Source organism: Harmonia axyridis, chromosome 4, assembly GCF_914767665.1.
Source record: "Harmonia axyridis chromosome 4, icHarAxyr1.1, whole genome shotgun sequence".
In the NCBI taxonomy this organism is placed as follows: Eukaryota; Metazoa; Arthropoda; class Insecta; order Coleoptera; family Coccinellidae; genus Harmonia; species Harmonia axyridis.
Genome location: NC_059504.1, coordinates 26424970 through 26446276, shown reverse-complemented (window position 1 = coordinate 26446276; position 21307 = coordinate 26424970). Strand labels below are relative to the sequence as shown.

The 21307-nt window shown below is 35.7% G+C and overlaps 1 protein-coding gene across 2 annotated transcripts in view; it reads left to right on the top strand.

Moving 5' to 3' along the window:
• The window catches only part of LOC123677500, a 39843-nt gene that overhangs the window by 12702 nt on the left and 5834 nt on the right, over positions 1 to 21307 (top strand). For both annotated transcript variants that reach the window (XM_045614050.1, XM_045614051.1), the window contains exons 2-3: positions 4246 to 4381; positions 18954 to 19133. In XM_045614050.1, coding sequence (XP_045470006.1) covers positions 4246 to 4381; positions 18954 to 19133 — 316 coding nt within the window. The remainder of the gene's footprint in view (positions 1 to 4245; positions 4382 to 18953; positions 19134 to 21307) is intronic.

The window sequence follows — 21307 nt, the reverse complement described above, 5'->3', positions numbered from 1 at the left end:
TTGATTTCAAGGGATCGCGGTCTGTTTCAGATGGCGCAAACATCGTTTACATTTGACATTTCTCTCAATTCTCGACTCTCGTCAATCAAGGGCGTAGATCTTTTTTTTTCTTGGGGGGATAATTGAAAAAAATTCTGACGACAACTTTTACTCATATCTGTAATGTTAGAAAAAGAAGTTTGATAAGGAAGTTTGAACCAAATTACTCGAAATAATTGTTTTTGTTACTAATTCGGTTTGTTCTTGCCTTATACTGGGTGTTCTCAAATTAGAGTTACGAAGGAATATGAGAAATTACTTGGATAATTTTGAGAAAAAAAAGTTTTATGAATATGAGCCCACAAACACTTGGCTTTCAATATACAGGTTGTTTCTAGGTTGTATTACTTTTTGTGATGCTTATATCAGTTTATCCAATATTTATTAATCTTCGCTACAGATTGGGTAAATAAATACCAAAAATTAGAATTAATTCATTCATTAGAGCTCACAAGCTTACTGGATCTTCATAATAATTTGGATTTTCCTGAGGATTACTAGAGATTTTATCTCGAAATCGATAGCAGATACGACAAAACTATAACAAACCAAAAAGTGTAGTACTGGACCAGAGTGTTTTTCTACATTTTTCTAAACTAACAGCCATTCACCAAAATATAGTTTTGGAGGAAGGAAGCAGGTATCCTTCCAGAAAAAATATCACCCTGTAGATTTGCATTCAAATTTAGCATATCACATGGTGACAACTTTAAACTGGAATATCTATGGCCAATTCAAATTAAATATCTTGTGAAGGGAAGGTTATACGAGAAAAAAAACTTAAACTTTAAGACATGTATCTCAAAACAAAATGTTTGGGGACTCATGTTATAGGACTTTTTTTCTTAAAATGATGCGGAAATCTGTCATTTTCATTTGTATCTCCAATTTAGGAACACCGTGTAATTACCCCCAGTATCCCCCTATTTCTACGCTCTTGTCGTGAACTTTGAGTATAGAAAAATAATATTTTTTGTATTCTATGGTCTGTCATTATATTCCATTCATTTGAGTAAAAATTCGATATGAACTGAATTGTAATTTATTGAGAATGTTTGCAGTGTCTAAAATCAGTATTTCCTTTTAAACGGCACCTGGCAGATAGCGGGAATTCGAAATTTTTTGAAGAGCGCCCCCTTACAGAACTCTGGTGAAGCAGACCACCAAAGCAACAGGTGGGTCTCCCAAAAAGTCTGAAACAAAATCGAATCAGTAAACACACCAGGTATTCTATGCATCTTAGTCATTTTGATTTGAATCAAGTCCATTACTTGAATTATTGAAATTTGTGCAGATGTAGGAAAAGTATAGTGTGCAACATGTGGAGAATAGTTATTTATAATACACACATCGGAAAAGTCTAAGGATATTCTTCGAAATGATTGGTTTTGAGTTAAATGAAAGAAAATTCGAGGAAATTATGTATAGATGTATTCAATAATTGTTTATATACTTCAAATAAACCGAAATTTTTATAATGAAAAAGTGAAAAACTGAAAAAAATCGAAGTCTCTAAATTGCGAAGAACATAGTAATTATTCTTAGTAATTTTTTATCGAAAATCAATTCAAGTTTGGCATTTAAAACAATGTGTGGCCTCCTCGTTGATTAATTACGGCTCTACACCTACGATTCATAGACAAAATCAGATTGTTTAGGTCTTCCTGATTTAAATTTGTCCATTCAGCTGTCAGAAGCTCCCTGAATTCTAAAACATTTTGGACGTTTCCCATATTTGGCGTAATCCTTCTTTGAAGCATGTCCCATACATGTTCTATCGGATTCAGGTCCGGAGATTGTGCTGGCCATGGCAAAACATCAATTCCCTCATTATCCAACCATTGTGTCACAATACGAGCGGTATGGGGACGAGCATTGTAATGCATCAAATGGAAGTTTTCACCAACAGCTTCTGCATAAGGTTGTACAATTGGTTGCAGAATATTTTCCAAATATTGCTGAGCACTTAGAAAACCATCAGGAAAAACGAGCTCTGTTCTACGTCCAATGGAAATTCCTCCCCACACCATAATTGTACCACCTCTATAACGGTGTACTTCCTGGACGTGTCTCAAGCGTTCTAAATTACCAGATCGTCTCCATAGTCTTATTCGACGAGAATCTGGATGATATCCGAATCTTGATTCATCTGTGAATAAAACTGTGGACCACTCATTGACACCCCAATTTTGAAACTCACGACACCAATTCAATCTTGCAGCGCGATTTCCTCTGGAAAGTGGTGGACACCTAATGGGCCGTCGGGAATGAAGATCGGCTTCATGAAGACGATTCCTCACAGTATCTCGCCCAATGGTCAAATTATGAGCCCGTTGAAATTCCATAACCAACTCAGGAGCCGTTATAGTGGGTTGCCTTCGGGCGGTCAAAACCAAAAATCTGTCTTGAATAGCAGTTGTACAACGTCCACGTCCTGGATGATTTTCGGCAGGATTTCCAGTTGTTCTGAAATGCCTCCACAAACGACCTATAACACTTTGTGAAACCAACCACTCGATTCATCTCTTCCAAAGTTAAATGATGTCGTTCCATAATAAAAAGAAGTTGATAGAAAAATATTGTCGATGTTATAACCCAAAATCGATCTAACGAATGCATGAAATGATTAAAATCAAATACAGAAATTTTAACTGCGACATTCATTTTTTTTATTTTTATCATATCTCCCATATTTTCTTGGCTAGCATATGTATACAACCAAAATTCATTCCGCATGATGATTTCAATTGATAGTCTGCAAAAAACTTGAGATAAAAGCAATATGCGATTTACCATGCGAGATATACCTACTGAAAAATCCTTAGACTTTTCCGATGTGTGTACAAGTGCAGAAGGCACTTCCACGAGTTCAAAATTCAAAAACGAGCCACGAAGTGGCGAGTTTTGGAATGAACGAGTGGTAGAATGAGCCTTCTGTACGAGTATTATACATTTTTTTCTCTAATTCAGTGCATTTTCGTTGAAATTAATGAAATATTTCCATAAATATAATTTAGTGATTTTTGCATTGAAAAATGTTGGTTGGCAGAACTAATTTCTTTAAGGCAAATTGATGAATTGACAGATAAAGCCGTGGCGGAAAGTTCGGAGTACCAACATAGAATAATAAAATATAACCATGAAAACTGTGCGTTTCTGATATATTCTCGCACGATTTTGTTCTACAAGATGTGGAAGAATGAACGGAATAACCACAGAATTAGAGAAAGTCTTTTTCTCGCTCGTGTTTTTGCGAGAAAAGTTGGACTTTCCCCACTTGTTGCACAATATACTATTAATCGAATGTCACTTGAACATCTATCACAGAAATAGGGCTGAAAAAATCGAAGTTACCACGGTCTCCAGAAACCATATTATTCAAAAAATAAGCGTTTCTTCAATCTAAAAGGTAATCCATCAGTAGAATTGGAATGATGAATCTTCTATCTTCCTCCAATCATAACCTTTTTTCTTCTAAAAACCTAGTACAAATATTTCAATGAAATATACTGAAATTTGTATCATTCTGAATGAATAACTTCTAAAAATTTCGAATATTTATTATTCAATATTATTTTTTTATTGAGCTTCCCAAGTCCCAATGGTATTATACAGCTGAATAATAACAATTTCAGATTCGATTTATCAATTAAAAATTTTGAAATATGTCCAAATGTTCAATTCACAATCTTGGAAATATACTTTTAATAATCAAAATTATATGACTTATATTACATAAAATAACAGAGTTAGTGAAATTTCAAAGAAAGTATCCTTACTTTGAAATTATCAAAAACTGTTTTCTGGGACCCTTCTGACTACAGAAGGCCCAACTCACTCGTAAACATGTCCACCCAGAACAAACAAAGTTATTCAACAGCTATTCAGTCTGAAACTTTCCCAACTAAAGATCAAGCAATTGTGTTAGATGAAATTGATGGAATCGCAATAAAGGAATACGCAATTGCAATTGGAAATCTTACGACGCCAACTCGATTCATTTCCAGAATATCGAATAACCGAATATGTGTTTACTTATCAACAAAGGAAATTGCATCTAAAATAACAGAAGAACAAAAATCCATCAAGATTCAAAATCGGGACATGAACATCAGACCACTTATTCAATATTATGATTCGACGAAAAAGAAACTTTCATTTATTCGAGTATAGTCTCCGTATACAATGTTTTTGTTCTTATTACAGATGAAAGTGGCACTCTTCATGCTGGCTGCTTGTGCAGCTGCAGCAATGGCAGAGCCGGCAATCAGCCAAGCCAGGCCAGTTTCAAACAGACCCGGAAGATTTTTATCACTACCGAATCCACAAAAATGTGCGAATCGTAAGTATTTTCTATGGCGTATACCAAATTAAATTTGGGTTTTCATAATAGATTCTTGTTTGGATAAAAGTCGCAAAATTGAATCAGATGAGTTTTATGTTCTGAATATACAGGGTGAGTCACTGCGACGGCCTATTAGACGTTTGAGGTAAACTAATCATTAATTTGTGCTGAAAATTTGCTTGTTGCATCTTACTGCCTAAAATATTTTCAGATCTCTACAACTTCCGGTTATACAGAAACATACTACTACTTGTTTATTTCAAATGCACACCCAGTTAATTATTGCATCATTAGATAGCTTTTTTGATGAGAATTTCAGCGATACGTTTTCCATACCTCAGGTAAAAACTCAACGATTCATGAGTTTATGCGATACATACTCAGAGGATACATATGATTCCTCTGAGGATACATATGAAAAAAAAAATGGTGGCGGCATGGACTCAAATTTTTTCGAATATTTCTGCAGAAAACGTTTTTTCGAAAAACCTTTATCATTCTCGATTCTGCGAATACGTAGTATTATGAACCTGTTCGTGGTTTGAGCTGAAATTGTACCTACTAGGAGTTCATCAGAAGATCATGAACTTGGACAAATCAAATTCATCAAAGCTCAAGATTATCAAATTAAAACCTATTTTTTTTATTATTTGAGTGGATTCTACGTATAAAAAAAACTAAGATTTAAGAATTATCGAGAAAGAACATCAATGAGGAAAAACCGCAATTTCTATCTATGTAGAGTAGTCTGACTTATGGAAAACACAGTAAGAAACTAAAATTCGATGTTTCGCTAACTGAATTTGATGTTTCAAGAATTGTAATGAATTATTCGTAATTGAAAATTGTACTGGTATATGGATTTCTCAACGATCCCAACAAAAAATTAATAACTTCTCCTGCAAACCATTGTTCGCATCACTGGCTGCCTTGAACTCGATATTAATAAAAGGGTTAGAATTGATGTTGTATTCAGTGAAATAATTTTCCATCACTAATTTAGCGGTTACGTTCCAAATCGTTTTAACCTTAAATTCTTTGTACTCATCGTCATTTTGCTTACGCATATTGAATGCCCAGTCCGTTAATATTTTTGCAAGAACAGCAATTTGAGTTTAAAAACAAAAATGTTCTCAGCACACAGGCTCAGTTGAAGTTATTCAATTCTGACTCATATGAAGAGGATAGAGATATTGTCGAAACCAAATATTTTAAAGTTATTTCTAACCACCATATCTCACTCTTCTCATTCTAGTATAAAGTTGCCGGAAATTTCGATTCCCTACTTCTCGAGTGATATCAAACAATGGCCAAGTTTCTTTGAATTATTCAATTCACATTTGGTAATGACAATTTGTCTGACATTCAAAAATTGGTGTATTTGAAATCAGCCTTATTCAAAGAACCGTTACACCTTATTGAAAACTTGGAAGTTGTAGGTTTAAATTTTCCCAATGCAATTAATAATTTAAAAGACAGATATGATAACCCATATCGTATTGTGAATGTTCCCTTCTTGACGAAAAGTAACGAACACGCGTTCAGATATTGCTTAGCTCAAATAAAGACAAATATTGCGGCCATAAAAAGTTATAATTTATCGGAAAAATCAACTGATTTAATTCTTATACAAATTTCTACCCTAAAATTGATTTTACTCTCAAAAAAATTTTGAAGTAGAAAAGAATACTCCAGATTTTCCTACGATCCCATAATTTATTGATCTTTTTAGGAAAGAAATAAAAGGTACTCGAAAATTTAGGTTCAACCGAACAAACAGGGCATTCAAAATTTCCCCAAAATATGCCCATACTAGTACTTATCATGCTAACAATTCGAACATAAGTAAATTGTTCAAATGTCTTATGTGTAATACTGATGAACATAAGATATATTCAAGTGGAAAATTCTTGAATTTATCTCCTAACGATGGTCACCTTGTAGTTAAAGAAAAGAATGCTTGTTTAAATTGTCTTTCTTTAGGTCATAATGTACAATCGTGTTCTAGTCAACACACATGCTTCAATTGCATCACAGTTTGCTTCATTTCAATAGGACTTAAACTCGCCATTACTCTAATACAGTTCCTAGTCCAAGATCTAACAATGAAGTATCCAGATCAGTCACAAATTCAGGATGAATCTCAAGCAGCTAATCATTTGTCAACTTGTGCTTAACCAATCATTACAAATCGTAATGAAAATATTAGTCCAGGTCAAAACGTGTCTAGTCTTTCAACTCTATCTTCTAATAATGAAATTTTATTAGCTACTCCCTGTATAATTCGTATAAAAAGCAAGTTAATGTTCGTTGTTTGACAGACTCCGCAAGTCAAACGTCTTTCATAACCGAAGATCTGGTGAACAGACTTCACCTCGAACCTTTACAATCAAACTAAACAAATTTCTGGCATCTCACAAATTTGTTTTATGTCGAATAGAATAGATTAATCTAACAATTCACTCGTTAGTAACAGGCCAATTGAAAAGTGCAACTACTATGGTGAAACACATTTTTTTGGCAAAATTCGATTTTATTTTTCAACATAGTTGCCTTCGAGGTCGATGCAGCGATTATAGCGATCTTACAACTTTCCGAGAACATTTTTTAGTACGATTTGTCTTTCGCTTCAAAATAGGCCTCACTTTCGGCGATTACTTCTTCATTGGCGCTAAAATAAGGACTTTCCTGTCTAGGCAGCAAAATGATCATTCTCAATGGGAAAAAAAAACATTCAACATCTTTCGATGGAAACCATTTATTAGCAATTATAACATATCACTTCAACATGTAATATAGAGACCAAAGTGTAGAAATCTACATTGTTTTGGGTACTACAGTAAAATAAGCAAGTAGATATCTAAAACATTCTCCAAAAAGTCTTCGCATTTTGCAATAATCCATAAATTGTTCATAATTTCCTTTATATTTCATCCGAAACTTCTCCGGCAGTTGTCTGAGAAGTCTCAATGTTTCTTGCCACCTCCTATATTTCTGAAGGGGTAGGTACTTCTTCGTTAACTCTGTCCATAATATGAATACACCGATATTTTCCAAAAAACTGTCAGAAAGTTCATAAGTTTCTTAAGAATTTGGAAACTGTGTGGATGGCACCCCCAAATACGAATATCGGGATCAAAATTTCAGAACCGTAGGTCCACGTTTGTCCACCCTTTTTTCTCATTTGTCCAGGCACCGTTCGAGGAATACAAGAAAATTCATCTTTTCCGTTCATTTTCTGAGCAGCACCCCTAAATTGCAAAAAAGTGTTTGAAATGCCATAGATCGTTTGTCCAACGTTAGTTCACTTTTGTCTACCCAATAATTTCATTTGTCCAACCACAGAAACCAAAATATCGATCATTCGAAATTACGGGAAATGTGAAGTTGGCACCCACAAATACGAATCAGGTACAAAATTTCAGGATCGTTTGTCCATCGTTGATCCAAAAGTGTTCGATAACTCAAACTCACTTGACAATAACACAACCGGTTACTGCGCAGCCTTCACCACGTAGGCCACACCCCACCAACACCCCTTCTACTATAAATTTAAGATCTCTCGCTGTTGACATCCAGAAGGGAAGATAGTGTTGTAATGTGATGGTTGCGCCGCGAAGTGCGCAAAGTGTGAGAGAGCGAACACGTGGTGAAACACGTGGTATAGTGAATGCAGTGTTCCGTTATGGCTCAAGAAGTTTTTCTTTAGTACTTTTCAGTATTGTGTGTTAATAAAGTGACATTCTATGAGTGTTGTGGTTCCCAATGTTCCATTGCAGCTTGGAATAAAAAAAAGATTTTTGTTTATATTTGAAATAAAATAATAAGATAAGAATAAAATGGAGAGTAAGGTCACCAGACCAATTACGAACGAAGATGTTCTGGGATTTATGGCTGAGATCAGGAAGCTGAGAGAGACAGTAGCTGCCCTCAGTCGTAGAAATTCGGAGCTCGAAACGATGCTCACGAAATCAATAAACATAGACCTCACCCCCTCAGGAGCAACTTTGGCCAATGAGGAGGCGGCAAGCGAGATGGAAGTCGACCGGCCGATATAAGGCAAAACTAAAGCGCAAGAGATTGTCTCAAATGACGAGGATGATGACGAGGAGTTCCAACTCGTCTCAATGAAGAAGAAAAGGAGAACCGAGGCGCCGGTACCATCCAAACCAGCTGCTTCGGAAGAGAAAATGCGAAGAGTTCTGCCAATTATCTTGCTGACCAAGGAAAACTGGTCGCAGATAATCCGGTTTTTAAAAGAATGCGGAATATATATTCTGAGGAGTCAGAATATTGAGGATGGGGTTAGAATACAACCCGCAGAAGCTGTAGATTACCAAAATATTCGATCAGAAGAATCTTCCGTACCACTCTTTCCCCCTCCCAGAGGAGAAAGTTTTAAAGTGGTGTTGAGGGAAAATGTCAACTGTCCAAGATGAGTTAAAGAAACAAGGCTTCCACCCAACGGGAGCCTTCAGGATGAAAAGTGGCAAGGAAAGAAAGCCAACCCCTCTGGTTTGCGCCCAGAGACGAAAGTCGTTTTTAAGACATAAAATCTGCCGCTGATGTCTGCGTCTATGCAGAAAACCCGGTCTGGTCCAATGCCATAGGTGCCAGAAATTCAGGCATGCCGCAAATAGATGCGACGCACCAAGAAAATGCGTGGCCTACGCAGAGGATCACAATGGAATTACGAAGTGCCCCAAGGAGAAATAGAACCCGCCGAAATACGCTCAATGAATGGCCCTCATCCGGCGATCAGAATCTCTTTTTGGTTCATCTTGGAGATTAATTTGATGAGTATTCACAGAAACTAAGTCATGGACAGATTGGCAGGTTTTCAAGGACCAGATGACGACAAATATGGGCCCTATCAAACTCATATATGACTCCAAGAAACTGGTCTCAGCCGTCCAGTCTTTAACGAAGAACATCAAAACGTCATTGGACGTCTCAAGACGAATTACTTCTGTACCTAGTCAGGAGAAACGATCCCAAAGGATATCAAGGAGCCAATCAGGAAGAAGCACGGAGCGAGGCGTAGAGCTCAGAACACACTAAGCTCTGAGGACCGTCGAGTGTTCAATCAGCCCAACGCTAGAGACAAGGAGGCTCTCAGAAAGGTCCGGAATGAGCGTTGGGAAGAGAAACTAATTTCTCTTTATTACGGAAGCGGTCATTCTGAAAAGATTGAAGACATTAACGGAAGAATAAAGAAGATCATACAGTTCGGTTTTCAAAGCCAACACTCCACTGTGCAACAAGTGCTCCGAGTAGTGGAACAAATCACGGATGGACATAACCGCAAACAATTCATAGGGGCTGTGTTCTTGGATGTAGCCAAAGCGTTTGATAAAGTATGGCACAATGGACTGCTATACAAACTGCTTGCGGCAGGTTTTCCACTCTTCATGGTCCAGCTTTTAGCTTTTTACCTGCATTCTCGCAAGTTTAGAGCCAGAGTTGACGGAGTTTTGTCTTCAGAGAGGTCTCTTTCAGCCGGAGTTCCGCAAGGATCTCTGCTGTCTCCAATATTGTTTAGAATATTATATGTATCCATGTCAAAAACGGAGAAAACCTCCATGGCACTGTACGCTGACGACACCACCATTCTTGCCAGTCTTTGGTGTCCCAAAATGGCAACGAAAAACCTACAAGAAGCCATCTACAGACTTCAATCGAGGTTTGCTCGATGGAGAATTGAAGTAAACCCCAAAAAGAGCGAAGCCGGACACGTCGTAATGTTCGGTAATAGGATCGAATGGAAAAAGAGGCCAAGTATCTGGGGGTGATACTTGACAAGAAGCTCACTTGGAATCAACACGTCACATCAGCTGTGACCAAGGGAAAGGCAGCAGCGACAGTGTTGCAACCGCTACTTTGCAAAAGCAGCAAAATGTCTCTTTCCAACAAGCTATAAGTCCACAATTCGGCCGGTCATGTCTTACATGCCCGGCTTGGAAATACGCCGCAAAGACGCATCTGCAGAGACTTCAAGTCGTGCAGAATACGATCCAGAGAGTAAATGCACCATGGTTTGTCAGCAACGTACGGATACATGCAAATACCATTCCCAGACGACTATCTAAAAAGTTCTGAGCGTGAAGACCTTCATTAAAATGTAAAATCACGCAAACCCTCTCAAAAGGAAGGCTTCCGACTACGAAGAAAAAGCTCCTAGGAAACACAAACCACCGAAGATGGCACTTCCCTAGGAATTGTGTGTTAAAGCCAATCTCTTACTGGCACAGAGATTATAATGATGTAATGATTACACAAACATTCTGAGTGGCAGATTGCCACCTGCTAGAGCAGATCAAAATAGCTCACCAGAGGTAAATTATATTGAGACATATGTCATGTTTGATATATGTCTTTGAAACATGGCTTTGAAATCCGCACCAGGGATAACCCAGTACAATACCCAAAGTAATGTACACTAAGGGGCTGCGAAAACGAAGCATAGTACCACACCCGGTTTTTAAATTCCATAGAATTTGAAAAATGAAATAAAATTTTGACAAAGGGTCACAACCATCTGTCAAAATTTCTTGCCACCTAAGTTTTTGTTTTCAATTAGATTGAAAATGAAGATTATTTGTCTGACATTGTCAGCAATTGAACAAAAAAAAAATGGATACCTGAGTAAATACGGCTCAATGAAAAATAAACTATCATATATCGCGAGCAATGAAAACATCATTCAGTAGGTCATAATACAGAAATAGATAGGTAATCGATGATTACTTCATACTTTCATTGTCACAGCATGCTGTGTTCTTGAAGCTGGGCTAAAAACTAACGATTCATTGTTACAGAACCCGTATCCAAATTTGGTATGGACGAAACACGTTATCCATTTATTCATTCGAAATGACACCATGTAATCATATGCAACGACACAGGTCTGCTCTGAAACTATTAGAAATGTGAAACTTGCTCAAGAAATAATTAGTAAGTAATCGATTGTTCATTTTAATGTTCCACTATTAATGTGTTTTGAGATATTGACTAATCGTCGAGAAATTTTCTTTAACTTTTTTCCTGCGACAGCGGGTATTTTTTCCAAATGTCTGTAAATTTCGAATTTTAAGCCAAAATTGATTTCATATTATTGTAATCAATTTACTGATTGGAAAAATTGAACAGTCTAATAACGTTTTCTGCTTGTTGCACTGGTGCGCACTGATTCACTAGGGCAAGTGTGCACTGAGTGCAACCTGTGACGTCATGCACTTTTACGGGTTACTCGAGAAGTTGACATTTTGACAAATGAATCTGAAAACGAAAGTTCTTCTCAGTGCACTTTTACCAGAGACCTCTCGCGACGTTTCACACACAAACTCAACAATCTTACCCTAAATTTACTATAATTTAATAATAATGAAAATACAAATACCTAATGATGGAAACCGAAAATTCTTTGCCAGGTAAGCATATTAGTACCTATTATTATGGATAAAAATTGTATATTGAATTGAAAAAAAAATTAGATAGATCCAAACAAAATATAAATTAATAAAAAAAATAAATGCAACTGTTTTCTCAATTGGGTTCAAATAAATTTGAAATGTATTTTCTCTATTTCAGTATCGTAATGAGTCCATTACAGTTCTAAAAACAGTGCTGTAATGAACTCATTACAGCATCGTTTTCAGATATATTTTTCGTGTGGTTGCCTATGCTGACTTCCAATCCTATCAAATTTCGACAAACGTCAATAATTGTCAATATAATATAATTTGGGGATATAGTGAAATAATTTGCTACATTATTTGCAAATTCTCTTAATTCTGGTAGTGTTAAATCGATTTCGTCAGACATAATTCACGTATTTAATGAATAATTGTAAATTATGTCTAAATTCGAAACATACGATTCATATTGAAATTCAGTAATCTGTCAATTTTCGTAACAGTCACACCAACTGCCAAGATACAATAAAAAAGTCACTAGGATATATAATCTGAATTTTTCATTGAATTTCGATAATATTTCACGAAACTTGACTGAAATAGAGAAAATATCGTCTAATACTCGTTGCAGAAGGCAATTCCAACACTCATGCGTTCCAAAACTCGCTCCTTCGTCGCTCGTTTTCGAATTTCGCATTCGTGTTGGAATAGAAGCCCATTCTGCAACTTGTTTTAGAATATACTATTACAACAAACTCAGTCCTGTTTCATTGTTTTTAATAATAATTCCACATAACCCTCTATTCGTGGTTCAATTTTTAGTTTTTCTTTGGTCAAAAATTCTAATTCATCATCACTTGAAGATGAAGATGATTCTGAAAACTCTGCACATAAAGTAAATATCTTTTTGTTATCCGCCATAAATATGAAACAAGTGCAAATACTGGAAATGATGCACCGACTTCCAGAGCCAGTGTCGAAAAGTTGAACTAGGTGTGCACTGAGGGCGCACCAGGGCATAAGCAGAAAACGTCAACACTGAACACAGATAACAGAGTAGAACACTGAAATAGTGCGCACCGAAAACGTAAGCGGAAAACGACAAACTCGATCGGTGCAGCACTAGTGCACACCAGTACAACAAGCAGAAAACGCTATGAATCAATAAATTATGTCCAGCGAACTGCCTTATATACGATAACTGGCAGACGGATTGTGCTAGAGACTTGAAATTTTCAGGATAGGTTAAGAGTCCCAATATCTCATTAGTTCTTCAATGATCTAAATGTTTCAGGGTAATACCCCACATAAAATTTTGTTTCCTAGACAATTGAAAAAATATTCATCGGATCACACTGCAATTTTGCAATCGGCTGGAAATGCTTATATTATCATTTTTTTTCAGGAAAATATTAATCCTTCTCAGTTAGCCAACGTTTCGTCAATTTTTATTGACAACTTCAGGACACTGTTGAAACAAATCACAGTTTATCCGAATTTATTATGGTTTTGTTTGTTTTATTCAAACAGTGTCCTCAGGATGTCAATCAAAATTGACGAAACGTTAGATATCTCAAAAGGTTCAATTTTTTCCTGAAAAAAACCGATCCTCACACCACTGAAATAATTCGTCGTTTGCAATCATTTGTAAAACAGTGGAATGAATGTTCATACAAAATTTTGTCAGGAAAAAATCATAAAAGATCATTGAAGAATGATGGGAATCTTAATATCTCAGAACCTTTCCGTCAGATTGTAGTGAAATTGTGTGTCTATTTGGAATTGTGCATCAACACTGTCATTAAAAGAATTACTTATAGATACATACATATTATTTCAAGGCAAAGCTATAGACTAGATATATCAATATAAAGGTTTCTATCAAATTTCTGTAAATCTTCAAGTTTCTTTCAATTACACAGTGGTTATCCAAGTCGTGATTAGAATTTCACATTCCTGTTTCAAACAGAACTGTCATCAGAAGCATCATATGTTTAGTTGAAAGTTAGGTTAGGTAGTTATTTGAAAATATGGATCGTTTATTGTGAAAATTTACAAAAAAAAATATGATTCTCTAGTAATTACGTTTCGTGCATCACTGACAGATTATGGTTGACATTATCGTCCATCTGAGCAATTGGTAAGGCAGTGAAAAGAGACTGAATATGTAACTTATGTCTTAAGGCACATACATAATTGAAAGTGTTCCTGCTGTAAGTGAAATAATTATAGAAGAAGGTCCTTTTTCACCGCACCCTATGGCTTAGAGCAAATAGGTAGACTCACAATTCACATTTTCTGAGTTAGTCGCGTCATTTTGATTTAAATTTTAGTTTTGATCGGGCAAAGTTGATCAGAAAGCTATAAAATTCAAAATCTGATTAAATCCACTGTGGAAAGTAGTAAGTGTTTATATTTATTTTTTACCAAATTAATATGAATTTCCACCAAGTAAGGACTGAATCAATTAAATAATTGTCAATATAATTTGGATATAGTGAAATGATTTGCAACATTATTCGCAATTTCTCTTAATTCTGGTGGTGTAAAATTGATTTCGTCAGACATAAATCACGAATCTCGCTCCTTCGTCGCTTGTTTTCGAATTTCACATTAGTGTTGGAAAAGAAGCCCATTCTGCAACTTGTTTTAGAATATACTATTATCAAACATTAGGTTGGGTAAGGTTCTCTGTTCTAGATAATCTGCATAACTATATTCCATAATAGTGGAAATACTCCAAAGATATAAATATTTAGTGAAATCGGAGATATTAAATTAAAATCACCGTGTGTAGAATTCTCACATATTTGACACGTACTTGGATCGAAATAGGTCACATTCATTCAGACATCGCATATCTAATGTCTTCATTTTCTCCTAGTATGTCGCAAGTGTATAATTTTATTTATCTGATATATTGTCACTATTGCATTATCTTGGATGGTGTTGAATTGACGAATTCGCTTGATGCATTTGCAACATTTAAAATTGCCTCATGCACACATAATTGGGTATAAGATTCTGGTTGAGAAATCTACAAGCTATGGCTCTTAATCAATACCTAATCAGAGAAGATTTAGAATTTATACAGCAATTTGTTATGCTATGAAGTTGAAGTTTTTTTTTTCAGAAAATATATAAATAGAAATATAGTTTTGACAGTTTTGTTATCGAAGTAGTAGTAGTAGTAGTAACTGTTATTTATTGCTAAACAAATGGCCACCGTGTTATCTATAAAACAATAGAAATTTACATTCTTAGAGAAAGTGACAGGAATCGATCATTTAAAGAGGGCGCCTAAAGGAACTTGTTGGAGAATTGTATATCACTTACAATCCTGCAATATATATTTAGAGTTGCATATCATATTATGTTAGTTTTATAATTCGATTCATAATATTGTGTAGTTAATATCAAAGAGGAATAAGTACGTGGTTTGTACTTATGAACCAAGTTAAGTCGATAGAAATGCGTTAGTATAACTTATAATATATAATATAGTATAAATTATAATTAGTATCAAATAGACAGGCCAGTGGCGGCTCGTGAGCTTTCATTCAGAGGAGGCCAAGCAAAAAAATAGGTATACCACTAGTGTATCTACTTAGCCAGCGAAATGCATACCCAAGTGCAGGAATGAATAAATATATAGTTTTGGTAATGAAAATTTTGTCATCGTAAGGCATTTGGCTGAACTTTTTAATCAAAATAAAAACTACAATATCTTCAGTAACTCTGAGTTCCCTACTGACACTATCATTTTCATTTCTAGTTTCCGACGTTTCCGTTTCCATTCTTCTCGATAAAATATATCTGAATAGCCAGCCAATATCCTTCCTTACCTACAAACTTTGCCGAACAATCCTAACACGAAACCACAATGCACACGCCGAAAGGAATAAAAAGTTCTGACCTATCTTTATCTTTCCCTAATTCTGGCGCTAATAAACAGAAACAGCTGATATAGACCCATCGTTAATCGCCGTGGATCATGTTCGGGCCGTTCGGGTTAAACGAATATATGCTTCGGTCAACGGAGACCTGGCCTCCGTCACGTGATATCCAGCTCGCATTTAGAGTGGCTGGAGCTTCGTATCGGGAGAAATTTTAAATTCTACGTTCAAGACAAACGCGACTAGAGAGGAATTGGGCCTCCGCGACCCGCGTCTGGAGTCTGCTGTATTCTTTAGCGCATCGCATGCCTGTAGTACGGTGCAGCGGTGCGCAATCTTCTCAGTTTTGAAGTCTGTTGCGGAGAATGTATAAATATGATGAAATATTGGGGTAAAAAGTATCCAGAAATTTGAATATTCTATTGATTTAGGTTAACATAATATAGTTGGACTTGAACTAAGAATTAAATATAATGCGGTAAAATTTGGGGAGGCCCGGCCTCCTCTGCCTCCTCTGAGCGGCCGCCACTGAGACAGGCCCTCACGTGACTTTCACGAAGAGTTCGCGGCAGGCTGAATATGAAAGAGGCAGATGCAGCTCATCATATGATCAAAACATTGGACATACGTTTGGAAAATCTTGAATTTTTTTTTATTCTGAATGAAACTCATTGTTATTTTGATTTATTGGAATTCTAGCAATGTAAACGAGGGTAAGAATTGCTTGAAATCTTTCTTGGATTAATCCATTTTCGACTATCAAAATTCAATCCATATTGTTATAAAGATCCAGTTAGGTAGCTGTGCTAAATAAATTAATTATAAGTTTTGGTACTTATTCAGCAACTCTGTAGCGAAGATTAATAAAGATTCGTTAAAATGGTTAAGCACCACAAAAAAGTAGGACTACAAGATATACCCTGTATATCGAAAACGAAGCATTTGCGAGCTCATGTTTATGGACCATTTATTTTTTTAAATTATCCGAAGAATCTCTCATTCATTCTCTTCGTAACTCCAATTCAGAAACACCCAGTATAAGATAAGAACCATCGAATTGGTAATAAAATAAATTATTTCGAGTTAATACTCGAAATAATATTTCAAACTTCGTTATCAAACCTCTTTTTCTCACATTATAGATATGAGTAAACAATGTCGTCAAAAATATTTTTTTTGATTACCCCCCCAAAAAAAAAAGGACTACGCCCTTGGTTTGAAAGATATGAAGATAAATTCGAAAAAACTTTTGGAACAGCGCTTTGTTCGATCATTTTAGTAGAAAAAATGATATTGTTTCATCGACATGTAGAAGTCTCTCGTGTCGTATTATCTCGTTCTTCTTGAAATGTTTTTCTAAAACAGAGCCATAGGGGGTAAAATTATATAATAGATGGTTCAAAGAAATTCATTCTTTAATTGCCTTTGTTTGGTATCAAGACGGTAGGAGAAAACACAAACGTTACAAACGATAAAGATGAATGACATGTAATTCCAAATTTCCGGCTGTCCAATCAACAACCAGATTTCATCCATTTTTGGTTGGATCGTGATCATAGAACTCACAGTTTCACCCCCAGGTCACACCGATAATTCGTTTGAATTGTCAATTGTTTAAGGTTAAGTCATAAAATCATGATAAACAACACTAAGAACAAGTGAACACAAATTTAGAAAAATTACAAAAACAATCCGAAAGCATTGACAATATTCGCCTTATGTTTCCGGGATATCATCCAACCTATTCAACGATAGCAGATAACTATAAATAATACTCAAGTTTTTTATATCATTTTCCTCATTTATATTATCCTTCAAAGGTTCTTCATTATAATTGGAAACGGCTGAAAGAATTTAAGGTTCATTGAAATTAAACTGATTTTTCAAAGACGATGTATGATTTGCAAGTGCACATCTCTTCGGGTGTGATCTGATATCACTTTTATGAATTGCTAATCTTCTCTTAAAACACTGAGTAGTCTGACCAATAAACACTAATCGACAATGATCACAATTCACCAGAGAAATGCAATCAGATCTAGATAAGTTTGGAATTTTATCTTCCAACTTGCTGAAAAGTTTTTGAAAAGAAAATGGACTGTATCTGGCAAATTTAATGTGGAGAACATCATATAAGATGTGGATTAGGTTCCGAGTCCTTCATCCAGGAAGTGACTCAGGTTCTAGTCTCAATCATGTGTGTGTGGCTGTGAAACACCGAAATTAAAAAAAAAAAACAATGTATAACTACTAATTAATCCGGTTAGATCTCATCGAATCGTTCAGCTATTTACGAGAAAACTATTTCTTGCAACGAATAGCTGTACGATTCGGGAAGATTCACAGTTTATATAATAATATAATATATTTAATAATACCTACCTATTCGACCAGAAATTATTCACAGTTTCAACTAACTTAATATTGAACCCGTTGTCTTACTATGTATGCAATAACGCTTATGACACTCAGAGATCAGGGATTATAACTTCAGTTCCTGGACTCAAACACTTCTCCTCCAATACTCATTTATTCCGGTACAAAACTCCACTCGCTTCAACAGTACAATTCGCGTTCTCTTCATTCGTACCACAGGTATTGGCAACCATTCAGGTTCTCTAAATTCCAGGACTCGAACTCTATAGAATACTTCAGCAATACTCATTCATTCTGAGGCAAAACTCTGCAATACCCAACAGTGCTGTATCGACGATAAAGGGGGTATTAACGTTCTTTGAATTCCTGGATTCGAAGACAATATATTTCTCCTCAAATACTCATATATTCCGGGACCAAAACTCTTCACAATAGCAAGCCAACACGTCGTTAACTCAGTCTAGGACCGCTGCAAAGCCGGCAGAATAAAATACAGGTCAGAAACAGGTACCAGAAACTCAAGTGATTAGAATCGCCGCCAAATAATCTGCAAATGCGTTCAGGACAATACCTCTACAGGATTCTCGAAAATTCGACTTGAGAATTTTCCACTCAATCCGCCTGTGCTATTTTATAAATGGGTATTAATTCTCTTCTGATCTTATTCATTTTAGACATTCTAATAATCTCTATCTCATACTTTACTTAATCTAGCTGAACAAAATGGTCGATTGACAATCGGGTGCAGTCATAAACTATTCCAGTTCTGGGCAAAGTATACACCTAATCAAACAATCAACGATTTATAACCGTGATAGAATTGATTTAGTTTTTTTTCATTTATCCATTTTTCTAGAGATTTCATTTTATTTACTATTCCAGGACCAAAGCAATTCTTTTTCCGAGGCCACAACTATTTCTTCAGTGGTCATGTGCCTGAACTCGCTGGTAGGAAAGTAGATTGGTTGGACGGCAGAAATATATGCAGGGAATACTGTATGGATTTAGTTTCTCTAGAAACTCAGGAAGAAAACAATATGATCTTCCGACTGATTCAACAAAGTAAGTAAAACAACAATTAATAGTACATAGGTCCATTCAAGGATTCATTTCAAAAATATACTGAATAATATTTAAAAGAGGTTAGTAAAAAAAGGGAATACGAAGCAATTCGAAAAGGAGGAGTTACATTAAACCCATTGCAATTGTATTTTCGATAGTATCATGAATTTAAGAGCATTTATCATTAGAAAATACAAAAAGAAAAAGTAAAAGAAGTACAATTTACAAGTATGTAATGATATCATAACAATATTAATTATCTATCTGGTTAATGTATCAGCAAAAATGCCATCAACATAACCATTTTCAAACAGAATATTTCCACGATATTACGTAGGAATCATAATCGAAAGTAACCCAAGGACATTGCATGTCATCGAGGGAGAGTAGCGATATACCGGTTTCACCCTTGTTAGGGATCATCAGTACCACATAACTCAACCCAAGATGACAAACAAACGAAAAAGTAGGCACCTTATTGAACGCTGGCAGACGCAAAAGCAGTATGCGGTTTATTTTTTTGTATTTTCTTAATTCGTTACCAAGTATCAGCCATTTTATTTATTATTTATCATTAGTGTTCTCTTTCTGCTGTTCCTCTTGAACTAAAAACATCCTGATTCCAATTTTTTTCTCCAATCTGAAATAGAGCCAAACTAGAAAATAACAGGCAATATCTGGCATACAAAAGTGGAATTTCTTATACAGTACATAATTACCAAGATAAGCCTGAATGTCGATTGACAGTATTCATATTCCAATCTATACAGGTTGATTCACGAAAACCGTTGCTTAGAATGTTTCAAATAAAACTGAACTGAAATTCTTCAGATTCTTTCGACTACCAAATTATGTTTTTCAAAGGTAACACCCAGTTTTTTAATTCATAATCAGATCAGATCAACTACATCTGCTGACGAATAATTTCAGTTGGTCAAAAGCACAAAATACAATTCGAACCTCAACTAAAAGAATTATCGGAATAGGGAAAGGTGAAAAAATCACGATAAAGAATGCGCTAAAATATGGTCATCTACATGTAACTTAACTTAAAAGCATAAAGAAGGTGGAACAATATGTATATTTGGGGCATATGATTAAAAATGGAAAAGAAAATCAAATATTGGAAATTGGGCAGTCTTCGGCAAACTGAGTTTCATCTTTACGGACTAAAATATTCCTCTACACTTAAAACGCAAAACCTAGGACAGCTGTATATTATCAGTGGCAACATATGGTCTAGAAACTATGGCAATAACGAAAAAAGTGGCAGAACAACTGAGAGTAACTCAAAGGGCCATGGAAAGGATTATGGTGGGTATAAGCTTGAGGGACAGAATTCCGAACACCGAAATACGAAAAAAAACCAGAGTAACTGACATCATGAGTAGAATAGCGCAATTTAAGTGGCAGTAGATGGCACATGTTACAAGGCAGAGTGTGGAGAGATGGTCACACAAAGTTACGTTTTGGAGACCTCGAGAGGCGAAAAGAAGCATAGGAAGACCGAGAAAAAGATGAATGGACGACATAGTCGATGTAGCCGGCAAGCAATGCATGAGAACAGTAAAAGACAGAGAAGCAAGGAAAAAACTGAAAGAGGCCTATGTCCGACACTGGATGAAAGAGGGCTGAAGAAGAAGACATGTAACTTACATCTAATCTTACACCTATGTGAAAGAAAATGGTTTTGAAGAGGTTAAGTGTGAAAAGCTAGAATCGGAATCGGAAGAATGTTCGGAATGTGCCGGAGAATGACTTCAAAAAAATTAAAGAGCCTGAAATTTGGTCAGCAGTTACATGCATAAATAATTTTTTGTTTCGACTTGCTCACCGGAATGTGAAAATTTGAACACTAAAGATTGTATTCTGGTCCATCAAAATGTCCAATCTATAGGTCACTGTCTGAACAGTGTTTATAAACAATATTTGCGCAGGCTTCTTGGCTGTCACTGGAAAAGTGAAGAAATAAGACACCAATTTCCATCCTTCAATGACATATGCAGTAGCATATGTCATTGAAGGATGGAAATTGGTGTCTTATTTCTGTCGTCCAAGTAGGGGCCACGGATTATAATCGCATTACAATTTACTGTAGGTCTAATATTTCTTGTGAACAGCGTACTGATTTGATAATCTGCAGTGGAGGTACAGTTAGGATCGTCAAAGTAATA